General features: G+C 46.5%; 1 protein-coding gene across 1 annotated transcript; it reads right to left on the bottom strand.

The window, feature by feature from the left end:
- Nucleotides 1–4,544: 4,544 nt before the first annotated feature.
- On the bottom strand, nt 4,545–12,211 carry TMEM271 (transmembrane protein 271). Its single transcript, XM_078148300.1, is given in 2 exon segments — nt 4,545–11,685; nt 11,688–12,211. Coding segments are annotated over 2 exon segments (1,233 nt in total). The 5' UTR covers nt 12,180–12,211; the 3' UTR covers nt 4,545–10,944.
- Between the last annotated feature and the right edge of the window lie 993 nt (nt 12,212–13,204).

Raw genomic sequence — 13,204 nt, 5'->3', positions numbered from 1 at the left:
AGGGGGCTGAGGGAGGAAGGTTTGGAAGGTTTTGGGCCCCCAAGGAGGGATTCGAAGATGAAGAACTTTCAGTGGTTGCACTTTTTAAAGTGGTAGCTCGACTTTTTAAAGCTATCCTGCTGCTGGTACAACATTGAGCATGAAAAGTGGAGGGAACTATAGCAGGAGAATTCTAGCAAGAGGACCACTGAAAGGGTACGTAAAGCATAAGGCAGTGAATCTACTATATGGGTGTATGTCCTGATGATGACTCCCACTTAGAATGGCTGGACATGCCCAGCATAGTTCATCCAATGGGTATAGGAAAGGTGGATAGTAAAGATAGAAAGAGGGTCCAGTGTGACCTCTGGAAAGTGGAATTGTTCTGTCAGTATACAGCAGCAGCTTGGTCTTGCCAAAGATACAGAGCCCAAAGGGACTGTAGAGGTAGTTCAGTCCAACCCTCTCATTTTACTGATGAGGAAACTGAGCCACTCAAAAAATCAAATGATTTGCCAAAGGTTACGTAGATGGTCAGTAGGAGAGCCAAGTTTTGAACCCATGGTTTTTGATGCTAAGTCCATTGCAATTTACACATCATCAAGACAGTGGATGGGACAAAACATTTTTTATGCAACTCTTTAAACATTTTGGTCTTTACCTCTCCGGGAATAATAAAGGAAGACTGTGACTGGAGTTAATTTGAGGACTAACAAACCCTCAACTTGTCTTTTGCTCGTTTTCCCTACCAAAGAGAATGATCTTTGGTCTGGTGAGGACTTAAAGAGGAACAGAGTTGAAACCCAAGAACCAAGGGAATGGAAAGAACACCTCAATGCCCTCAAATAAGTTCAAGTCTACATCACAGGGCAATGAAATATCTGGCAGAATATGACTACAGAGGGACAATTATCCCAATATCGGCAGTATTACTAGACTGGTTGATCAGGAGAATACCAGAGAGAAATCTTATATGTTAGCAAAACATTTGACAAAGTTGCCTATGCTGTTCTTATTGGGGAAATGGCAAGAATGGGCTAGATATAATTAAGTGGGAAAGGAGGGGGAAATAAATGCTTGTTTTTTAAAGCTCCTACTATGTGCCAGGCACTGGTAAGTACTTTATAAATGTTATTGAATTTTATATAGGTAGATTTAGAATTAGTTGAATGCCTAGACCTAAAGAATAGTTATTAATGGGTCTATATTATTGGAAAGAAGTCTCCTATGAAGGCCTAAGGGTCTGTCCTTGGTCCTGTGCTGTTTAATATTTTTATCAATGACTTGGATTTAAACACATAACTGGCCTTTTTGCAAAATTTGCAAAATCCAATTTGCAGATGTCACAAAGCATGGAAGAATAGTTAAAACTTTGGTTGGCAAAACCAGGTCCAAAAAGATCTTGACAAAATGTAGGAAGGAATTGTGGTGCTGTGGGGAAAAAACCTGGGTTCCAATCCTGCCTCTGATGCTTGCTGCCATGGGCAGGTCACAACCTCCGTGGGCCTCAGTTTATTTAATCTGTAAAATGAGGCCGATTGGACAAGATAGCCCCCAAACTTTTTTCTAGTCCTAGCTTATTGGGTTGAGTCTAATAAGATTAAAATTTAATAGGGATACACAAAGTCTAATGTGGGTTCAAAAAACAACTTCACAAGTACAAGGGAGAAGAAATGTGTGTAGTTAGTTATCAGTTATTGTGAAAAAGATGTGGGAAGTTTAGAGTACTGCAAACTTGGTATGACTCAACAATATGTTAGAGCAGGAAAAAAGCTAATGCTTGAAAAGAGGTATGGCTTCAAGGACTAGAAAGACAACTACTGTCTTCTCTCCTGATCAGACTACACCTGGAGTATTTTGTTAATAAATTCAAGAGCATCTAGAGGCCAGTAACCAAGATGGGGAAGAGGTTATGCCATAGGAGGACTGGTTGAAGGAATGTGTGTGTGTGTGTGTGTGTGTGTATGTATGTGGGGAAAGGGGGATGGCATTTAGCCTAGAGAAGATACAGATTGGGGGGAACATGACAGCTGGCTTCAGATGTTTGAAGGACCCTTCCATGGAAAAGGATTTCAACTTTTTCTTCATGGCATCAAATGGCAGAACTAGGAGTAACGGCTACAGGTTATGGAGAAGTAGATTTTGGCTCATTGTCAACAAAAAATTTCCCAGCAGCTAGAGAAAGGAACAGGACCTGTAATTTCATTGTTACAGGTAACTCCAGGAGTTAGTCAATACAGGTCAGCACCTTCTCTGGAACTTCCAATCATGGAGAGTTGACCAGGCCGCTGAGAGGTTAAGTGACTGCCTGAGATCACAGAGTCAGTATGTGTTGGGGACAAGGCTTAAACCCAGGTGTTCCTGACTCCCAAGCAAACTCTCTGTCCCCTGCACCATGCTACCTTCCTCGTCTTCATAAGGAGAATGAGGTAAAAGTGAAATCGCTTGCCTTTGGGAAGTAGAGTTCCCTTTCACTGGAGATCTTCCAGCAAGGCTGGATAACCATGTATTGGATAAGTTGTAGAAAGGATTCTCATTCACATATGGACTGAACTAGCTGCCCTTGATGACCCTTCCAGCTGAGTCTGACATGCCGTGTGTCCCTCTCTAGGAAGGCATAGGGTGGGGAAGGAAATCCTACTAATTAGAACTAATCCGAAAGAGTGGGAACAATATAGCTCTGACTAGAGAACCACTGAATGCCCTTCCAGCTCAGAGAATCTTGTTGGACATTTCCGTGTTACCTGTAAAATGGATTGCAACAATAAAACTTGCAGGTTTACAAAGGACACTTAATTTCTTCCAAGTAGCAAAATACCCCTGAAAGGCCGGATAAATTTGCAGATCCTAGGCTGTCTTCATGGCAGGAAAGAGCATAAAAACTTCATCAAGGGGAAGCATAAAATGAGAAAAAAAAGTACCTAAAATATGCTTGAAAAACAATGGATTCAGTTTGGCCTAAAAATGGAATCTTGGCATCACTGTTGATTATTCCCTGAAGACGTCATCCCAATGGATATTTAGTCACACATCAAGTGAGTCTTGTCTTCTCCAAAACAGTGACCTTCCTGAAGAATGGACCTCAGTCTACTCTTTTTTTTTTAAACCCTCAGACTATAAGCTCCCCAAGGACAGGAACTGTTTCTTTTCTGTCACAACACAGAGCTGAGCAAACAGGTAACGATAAACCCTGGCAGTTTGGTTGATAGCAAAGAAGGGCAGTGATAAAAATCAGGTAAGAACACAGTTGCCAACAGACTGGTGTGTGATTAGCTTGACACGCTTTTATCAGGAAAGTCAGTTGCTTCTTTCTGTCATTACCAAGTGTTCTGGTTAACCTTAAGGAGAATTTATTTGTAAGCCTATCCCATGAAGAAATTCAGATGAACTGATTTTAGGTCTCATTTGAAAATATTTTGAAATAATTACCAAAAGTTTCTCTGCTCAGGTAGTTAATAGGAATATTTTGCATGTCCAAAATACACACTGCCAATTACGTAAGTCATTCGCTGGGAGAGGTGGCAGGGAGAAGGAAGAGTAATCATCATGATAGCATAGATTTAGAATAGGAAGGAACCTTAAAGGTCATCTAGTCCAACCTCATTATTTTACAGATGAGGAAACAGACTCAAAGAGGTCTTGACCAAGGCCACACAAGTAGCTATTAAGGAGTGGTGTCGTAACTTGAACTCATGCCCTGTAACTCCAAATCCAGCCTCTTTCCATGGCACCATGTTGTCTCTTAGTTTCCATTGAAAACATTCTTTTAGTAAAATAGATTGGGGGAGGGGGTGGGGAATAAGGTGAAGCAGGAAGGAGGATATGGGGAGTCAGCAGCTGACTAGGGATAAACTGGGATTTCAGCTGGCCCTGCAGGGCAGGGAGAAGTGGTTTCTTTGGGGCACAGTGGGGGAAAATGTCCAGCTGAAGGGCTCCACCAAGGCTGCTATTGTTTGCTAGGGTTGAGTGAAGGCTCAGGTACTCTTGCTCTGTGGTATTCCTTTTCTTTTGCTCTGACTCAATTACTTTCAGCTGGCAGGTGGAAACTAAAGCAATTTCCTATTCATTTTTCTGTCTGCTCAGCAATTCCCGCTCTTGGTGAGTCATTGGTTATCATGAGCCATCCCTGTATAGTCCACTGGAAATGAGATCCTACCATCACCAGATGAGTGGCACTCAGCACCTGAAATGCTCCCTGGAAATTACAGGAAACACAATAGGCCTGCAAGATCACAAGGTCACCAGGAAGGAGCCGAGGGCATTGGGCTGCTTGTATTAGATGCGCTGTGCTTTAAAACAGGTTTTATTAATCCTGAAATGACAAAGTATTTATTGAAATTATGCTGAGGATCAAATGTCAGATCAGAAGGCAAAATGGAGAATAGGGCTTCCTTGAATGGTTTCACATAGGTAAGTAGATTTCCCTCTCAACCCAGAGACTTAAAAAACCATTTAACATGACTTAACATTAGCTTTGAAACACACAGCTCTGCAATACCAACAATCAGGCTCTTCTCTCATCAGCACCAGGAAATCCTTCAGAGAAGTCAAACTGTGTAAAAGAATCATGATCTTTTAATACCATTTTATTCCCGAACTGAATGAGACTTTCCTTAACCCGTTCCCAGCTTTATAAGTGTCCTGTCTTGTCGGTTACAATACAAAAAAAAAAAAAAGAACAGAATCAGGCAAATATATTTGGAGTGTATGGGGATAATATCAATTGGCAACAGGTGGGAGCCTTCCCCTCTTATATAAAAAATAGTTACAGAGATGTAGAAATGATTTATCCTTATTCACATGTCAGAAGTAGTTCTCCATTCAAGTCTCTGTGGCATGTTCATTTTCTCAGGTCTTACTGTGTTATAAGATGAAAGAGATTTTTTATTTTTTGGCCAACAATAACAGGACAGCACCAAAGGATGGCACTGAAAATGTGCATCCATTAACCAATTCCCTCAAGGATAAAACTGAACAAAGAAGAAAGATGGCATGTCAACAAGATTACAATTATGTCATGGTTTTGTCAGATGAACCAGATAATTAACCAAATCTCCACTCCACTTTGTTCTGCAGTGACATCATAGGACATTGTTAATTCTCATCTCAGCAATCTGCTTCCAGTTGGGTATGGCAGTTTGTATAGAATCTACAGACACTGTACATTAGCACAAGTGTTCAACATTTTGCTAATTAGAAGGGGTTCCAAAGACCTGGCCTTGTAGTTTACATGTAAAAGCTGCTTTTTGCCCAATTCTACTGTTCTCTCCAAGCTCCAAGGTCTCATTACTCTCAAAGCTCCTACCTCGGAAAGAACGGCCTTCTCCAATATGGACCCCCTTGGAGGCCTCTCTTACCCCATATTAAGACAGTACAGCCTCCAATCCATGGGTCAGAAAATTAGTGCTACTAAAAAGTAAATGTGCTTCATCCTTATCATGGAGCCCCAGATAACCAGAATGTAGTGGTAGATATTCCTTGATGTTCCTAGAAGTAACAAGAATCACAGCCAGGCCTGAAGGCCACATTTACCACTTTGACTATCAATACAACATTGAAACACTAATTAATGAGGGTGGGGAGGTGGGGGGATAGGACAGGAATCCAGTCAGCCAACCTTGTTTGGTGTACATGACACTGAATAAGCAATTATTTTGATGGTTTTTAAAAATGAAATGGCTGGTAGTTTATCTGAATTTTTCACTCAAAAAAGCGATACCCATTGCCTACATCAACACTGTTTCAACTGAAGTGATTCCTCAGTAGCTTCAGGGTGTTACTGCTCTACCAGGTGTCTCAGGACACACGAGTTCTATTTGAAGAATCTTTTATGAAAGCTTGGCTTTTCTGGTAAGTTTACTTCCCCAAGTCCATATATGACATCACCTGTTACCCTAATTCAGCTGTTCTATATTTAAATAAACAATATATGAATTTGGGCTGAGAAATGTCGCCACTGCCTCAAGCCATAGCATGAAGTTTAAACATATTAATTTATAAATGATGAATTATTCAATATATACTTGCTGACACATCTAATATACTTCTATACCTTTCATTGATATCATAAACTGGAAAAATGACAGGGGAAAAGGCCCATTTGAAGAAAAGTAACAATACTGGTATCATTAGCAGAATGAGCATAAAGTGGGAATTCTAAATAGCAGACAGAAAAGATGACATAGAGTGATATGGACATGAATAAAAAAATAATAAATTCAGCATCCTTAAGAAATCTGGAGCTAGAATTCTAACCATTAAGAATAATCAGACCAATTCCTTCCTTTTCCATGGAGTTTCCCTGAGCGCTGGTCTTTGGGACAATTGGAGTTTCAGAATATTTGGAATTTTGATTCTCATAGCAAAACTTCTAAAAAATAAAATGTTGGTATTCCGATTTTGTATCAACCTCCAAAAAAAAATAGAACTAGGTGTTTAGGGAACTAATAATATTTTGCCTTTAAAATATTATTTGGCATTATTAGCCCCATGGGCTTGTATGACCTAAATTTCTCTTGGGCCCAGAGAGGAAAGGCCAACCCAAATAGGCTCTCCAGCTCCTCTTCCTGTATTCTCCCTTCCGCCTAGATATCTGTAACATCAGCTCCTGAGCCCAGGTTTTGGCCAGCATGCTTGTGCTATGGGGTGACTCTATGAAGTAGAGAACTTGTTCCATCCATTCTCTCTAACCAGTGGCTAGACCCCTATCATTCCATGTGGCCATCCGGGAGAATATCTTTCCTCATCCCAGGTTCTGGGAAGAGGGAAACATCAGCCACGTCCAGAATTGTGGGCCACCAGAGCTTGGAAATGAGTAGTAAACCAAAAATAAGCGCATGCTATCCCAGGGGAAGACGAAAAAACGCTTTACACATTCTGATGGCAAGTTTGGAAAGACTCAGAAGGCATTTGACAGTCTAGGTTGTACAAATTGTGCACATCAAAAACATCAGAGAAATCAAAATGATACCATGAGATTCAGCACTTTATGCTAATACTGCCTGTATCCTTTCTGAGTCACTGGGTCCAAGCTCAACTCAGCAACCTTTCCAAAAATTGCGTTCCTCTTCACTTCATACCATTTTTTAATATCAGGAAAAGAGTCTTACTTTTCCTCAGGAAAAGATTACCTTAGAGCTAAATATGAAATCTAAACTCTGCCAAGTCTAGCAGGGTCTACACAGCATGAAACACAAGAGAGTTCTAGCAATCATCCGATGTCATTGATCCACATAGCCAGCCAAACAGGGTAGTTATGGTGAAAACATCCATTTTGGAATTTTAGCAGTCATCCAATGTCTTTGATCAATATAGCCAGCCAAACAGAGTAATTGCGGTGAAATCATCCATTTTGGCACGCAGACTATCTAGATTAATTGTTAAGTTGAGCAGATCAACTGGATAATTGTCAGTTCCCTGATGTACCCCACTCCTACTGTCACTTTGTGTTATGTGTAAAATTGGCCAAGGTGAAGTGGAGAGTCCACAATTGTTTGGTGCCTTGGAACTGTGATTAATTCAACAAGCATTTATTAAGTGCCTGCTATGTGCCAAGCACTGTGCAATGAACTAGGGATACACATGTAAAAAAGAAACAGGCCCTGTCTTCAAGGAGCTTATGTTCTATGACCACAAGTTTATGTAACTGTGATACTATCCTTGTGTGGTTTGTTGCTATCCCAGCATATTGACTGGACCCCTTGTAATGAACCTGGGATGACATGGGCAGTCTATGAACTTCATTTTTGGAGGCAATAACCACAGCAAGGAAATCTCATGTCCATTGATGTATTTGTGTATTCCCATGATCATTAATATATTTGTAAATTTACATGTTGAATCCTAAGACCATAAGTGGCAGAAAGGGTGCTGACCTGCTTTGGTAGAATGAGTTCCCTATACCAGTGGAATCAAAGGTCCAGTTCCTACCCTCCTCCCTATGTTATGTTCACATAGCAGAAGATAAGTTCCTTGTGGGCAGAGGCTATTTTTAACTTTCTTTGTATCCCTGGCACCTAGCACAGTGCATTGTACATAATAGGCACTTTGTAAGTGCTTGTTACATTGGATTTTTGTATGCAAAGCGTAACCAATGTGAAAGAGAAGGTGGATATACAATAAGTATATAGACATGGCTAGAGGAGATGAGTCATTTTCCTCTGCTGTCCACGCAAGCAAAATGAGGTATAAATTTGAGTCTATATTGATGAATTCCATAAACCAAATGCCTCCATCTTTTTTTGTGTGTCTATAAAACACAAAGTGGATACTGACCAATTATCTGACTAATTTGATGGATACTGGCTGACAGCCAAACACCAGCTTAATGCTAATTGGTCTGAATTAATGTGCTCATCTACCTACATGATCAAAATGAATCAGTTAAATAACAAAGCTCTGCTTTCTATTGTGCCGTGTAGACCACTTTGGAATAGAGGGGAGTTGCTTACATTTTGTGATGTTTCCTCAGTTTTCTGTTTGGCTTTGGTACTTTGTGAACTATCTGATTCACCAGGACCACCTCCACAAGTTGTGGGAACAGCATTTCCAGGTTCCTGGAGGGGTTGACCATGATGATGCTATATGAAATACAGTGGAGCAAATGTCATCAGCAGGGGGCATCCAAGCTGACCTAACCTTTAAATAAAGATAGCCCCAGTTTGAGACGATAGGATTTTAGAGTTGGAAGCATCCTTTAGATGTCTTCTAGTCCAACCCTCTCTTGTACGGATGAGGAAACAGGTCCACAGAAGGGATATGACTTACCCATGGTCACGTAAGTAGAATGAGGCAGAGTGAGGATTTGGATCCAGGTCCTCTGGCCCCAAATCTATCACTCCTTCTGCTACCCACAGGCAATATGATCTGATTCCAGGATCCCCAGGTTATAGGTTACTTCAATATCCATTTTAAATATTTTTTAAAAATTAAAAGTAAACTCCATGCACCACAAAACATAAAATCCCCAACTCTTTCCCCTATGCCTGCTTAGTGTAAATTGCTGCTATTAGCACTGCCGCCATGAGGTCCCAAAAGAGGATTCACATTTCCTTTTGGTTTCCTCTGCCATCTTAGCTGTGAGTCTGCCCATTAGCATGGAGGACCGGGGATTAAGCATTCTCTTTGGGGACTAGAGTAAGACCCCTTTGAATAATAGGATCATAGGGCTTCAAGCCGGAAAGGACCTTAGGAATCATCTAGTCTAACCATTTTACAGATGAGGAAACTGAGGCCCAAGTAGATGAAGTGACTTGCCCAAGGTCACACAGGTAGTGGCTCATGAGAGCCCAGGTCCTCTGACTTCAGGTACTTTGATTCCAAATCCAGTGCTCTTTCCATACTATCCTGATTCGGGTCAGATGATGCTTCCTCCAAAATGCCATAGCTCATCTTTTATCAGTCTGATGTGATAGGGCTTGTCTTTAAGGCAGTTAGCCCTGTCTTAGCACACCAGTCTTATAGAGGGGTCCTGTGATATTTTATCTGGTGGTAAGATTAGAATACTAGATTTTTCTGCCAACATGTTCTCAGTTCATATGTGTGTGTCTGCCTGTATGTATATTGACATGTCATTTGTAATATACATATACATACATTTACATATATATATATATATATATATATATATATATATCCTGTTCACTTAAGATTATGAACTTCACAGCAATTAAGGCTATTTAAGGGGTATATTTTAAATCAAGTGCTGTAATATTCAAGATGGTCTTTACAAGAAAGACTGTGACTGCAATTGTCTAAAATAGGATTGAATTGTTCATCTGTTAACCAAAAATAAGCTCTGCGTTGCAGTAAAAACCCAGAACTGGCTTCCAAAGGAGGAATGTATGGGACCTCGTGTCAGTGTCTACACACACAGACACACACACACACACACACACACACAACAGTCAACTTTAAAAAGAAAAAGAAAAGAAAAGATAGGCTGGATTCAGGCAAATAACCCACTGAACAGACCTGCTTGATGGCTTTCACAAGGATCCATTTCTGACTGAATCCCACCTTCTTTTCCTAAACCGTTTTGTGCGTAGATAGCCTTTGACTCTCTTTTAATTGGAATTCTCCAATAGCATTTCAATTTTTTTTAAAGTAAGGAAACCCCTGCTACTAAATTGCAATAAATTTACCAAACATTTTCACCATTCACTGGAAAGCTTTTACAGTAAGAAATTGTCAACAAAAGCAGGCACATTCGTGTACAAAAAAAAAAAGTCGTTCTTCATTTTTCTTTTCTTTTATCTTGGAAAGTGCAGGTTGGCTTGGTATCCACCTCCCAACAACCAAAGTGTAACTCACGGCACTCTGGGGTGAGGGTACACCAGTCACACAGCGGGCTCCCGCCAGACCGGCAAACACCACAGGACCCTCTCTTCCTCCTCCCGGTGGAGGGTCCGACGTTTCTTGAGGCTGCTTCGAGTTCCCCTTACATCTGCCTTGCTCTTGGCCCTCCAGTAGCTCTGCACTGCTGCCGGAGCTTCTCTTGACCAAAACGATTTGCCAAAGAGAAATGTGGTTGGATGAACCAACCTATAAACATTTATTGTAAACTTTAAAACGGAATCCGGATATCGAACAGACACAGAGGAGAGGAGGGAAGTCCCCAGACATAAAAATTGAATACAAATGTACTCCATTCTTGGTGCCCATCCCAGACATCCAATTTCACAGAAGTGGCCAGGGGCCAAAGCCTCTGCTCCCGACAGCGGGACGAGTCTTGGAGCCGGAGAAGGGACGGGCAGAGGCTAGCGCCTGGAGTCCCACGCCCTGGGACCCCCGGAAGATGCCAAACTGGAGAGAAGCTGGTCTCGCTCTCCCCTAGGGGCGGAGGCAGTGGCCCACTACGCCCCTTCTCCCCCAGCTTGCCCACCTTCCGATGAACAAAACGATTCTCTGGCACGGATTTGGGCTTGAGGCGGCCAGTCCCTGGGGGTGGGCTGCGGAGAGCGTGCCTCAGCTGACCCTTCCCGGTTCCCGGGGATAGACGTCCTCGTGGGGAGGCCGGCAGCAGTAGGGGTAGGAGACCTGGAGCTCCGGGTCTGAGGGCGAGTAGCCGGGCAGCTCCACCGAGGGGTGTCCCCCGCAGCGCACCTCCACGCCCGCTTCGTCGAACGCGTGGAAGACGCCTACGTTGATGTAGGAGACGGCGTGGCGCGCCCCGGGAAAGGGGCCACCGCCGCAGCCGCCGCCGCAGCCGCCGCCGCTGAGACCCGGGGAGGGGAAGTCAGCCTCGTCCGGGGAGAAGAGAGAGCCTTCGCTGGGCCGCTGCAGCAGCCGCCGCCCGCCGCGCTTGCCTCGCCGGCCCCGCCGCTGCTGCCGGGACGAGGGCGCGTGTTGGCGGGAGCCCGGGCCGCCGCGGAGCCGCCCGCCCCGGCCGCCCCGCCGCCGGCCCCGCCGCCCTCGTCGCGCCTGCGACGACTTGTAGTTCTTGACGAGGAGCAGGTTGACCAAGCCCAGCAGGCATTCGAGAGAGTTGAAGACAGTGGAGATGACGAGGCCGCGCTGGTAATCCTTCAGCTTCTCACATTGGGCCGACGCGGAGCTGTCCAGGGTGCTGCGGACACGAGCGGGGGCCGGGGCCAGGGCCGGGGCCGGGGCCGGAGCCGGGGCCAGTGCTGCCGCCGGGGCATTCTCGGAGCTGTCCAAGGGGCTGCGGGCTCGCGCGGGGGCCGGGGCCGGAGCGGGGGCGAGGGCGCCCGCGGCTTCACACAGTAGTGCGAGTATTTACGCTCCACCAGGGACACGGTGTCGCCGTCGATCACAGCTCCGGCGAAGGCGCTCAAGACCCCGAGCATAAAGACCAAGACTCCGAGCAGGAGGAAGTTCTGGCTGCCGGGGATCGCGGCGCCAGCCCGGGCTTCCGCCGCTCCGCTCTCGGGCTCGGCCTCTGGGCTCCCTAGCGCGCCCGACACAGCCCCGGGCCCGGCCCCGGCGCCTGGCACCGCCCCCGCGGGGCTCTCTTCCCTGGGCCGGCAGCAGAGCAGGGCGGAGCCGAGCAGAGACAGGCCGGCGGCCAGCAGCAGCCCCGAGTAGAAGGCGCCGGCGGCGGTGCCCAGGCGGAAGGGCTCCCCGCGGAGCTCCGAGCCCAGAGAAAAGCACTTGAGCCCCACGGCGGCGGCGCTGAGCGCGCAGGCGAGCAGAAGGCCGGAGGAGAGCGCGGCGCAGGCTCCGCGGACGCTCCACTTCATCGTCCGCGCCCGTGCCCGCGCCCGCGCCCGCGCCCGCGCCCCCGCCGGCCCACACCCCGCGCGGCTGCTGCCCCGGGCGCCGCCGCTGCCGCCGCCTCCCTCCGCCTCCCCCGCCTCCTCCCGGCGCGGTGCGGCCGGACCGCCTGCCGGCTCCTCATCCTCCCGCGTCCTCCCGGCCCAGTGCCGCGGCCGCCGCCGCCGCGCCCTCCGCCGCCAGGGACCCCATCCTCCTCCTCCCGCCGCCGCCGCTGCCGCCTCCCAGCACGGCAGCCGCCGCAGCCAGGCTCAAGGAAACCGCCGCGGCGGCGCCGAATGCAGAGAGCTCACCCCCCCCCGCCCCCCACAGCACCTCCCCCCCGAAACTCCTCCAGTGACAGAACCGCCCACAGCTCCACTTCTGTCCGGCTCTGTCAGGGAGCCCTGACTCCTGGCACCGAAGTCCCTCGCTGCCCTGAGCCCCATCCCAACAACCTGCCCCCCCCTCCAATGCCCCCAGTCAACTCATCACTAATTCCTGGCTCCTCCGCACCCCAATCCCTGATCCCAGGGCATTGTTTCCCCCATCTCTATTCCCCAGGTTCCCAGGCCATCCAGAACCTGCTCTTATCTCTAGCCTCCCAACCCTCCATCTCCACCCTCACCTTTGCCTCTCACCTCCACCCCCTCACCCCCACGTTTGTGAGGAGACGGCTGAAACTGAGTCCCTCCCGTCCCACGGCCCCGGGAGGAGGGGTAGAACTTGTCCTGAGGCCCAGAGAAGGAACGGGTGGTCTCCGGGGATTGCTATGCCTGGAGCTCTGGGGCCTCCCTGATACCCCGCCCCCTCCTGGGGGCTGGAGCCAAAGTAGGAGCAGGAGCGGGGAGACCGCTTGGGTCCGCTGGTAGGTTGGGGTGGCACCGCCTGTTTGAAGGGAAAGTTATTTTAATACAAACGAGGAGGTGTTCGTCTTGGAACAGGACCATAGATCCGTGTTCCTGGCTTAAGCTGGTATATCAGAAGGAAAACTGATAGATGGAGAAAAATT

The sequence above is a fragment of the Phascolarctos cinereus genome, unplaced genomic scaffold (assembly GCF_003287225.1).
Source record: "Phascolarctos cinereus isolate Bilbo 61053 unplaced genomic scaffold, phaCin_HiC Scaffold_9;HRSCAF=440, whole genome shotgun sequence".
NCBI classification, from domain to species: Eukaryota; Metazoa; Chordata; class Mammalia; order Diprotodontia; family Phascolarctidae; genus Phascolarctos; species Phascolarctos cinereus.
The sequence above is the reverse complement of the archived record's forward strand: the minus strand, read 5'-3'. Positions and strand labels throughout refer to the sequence as shown.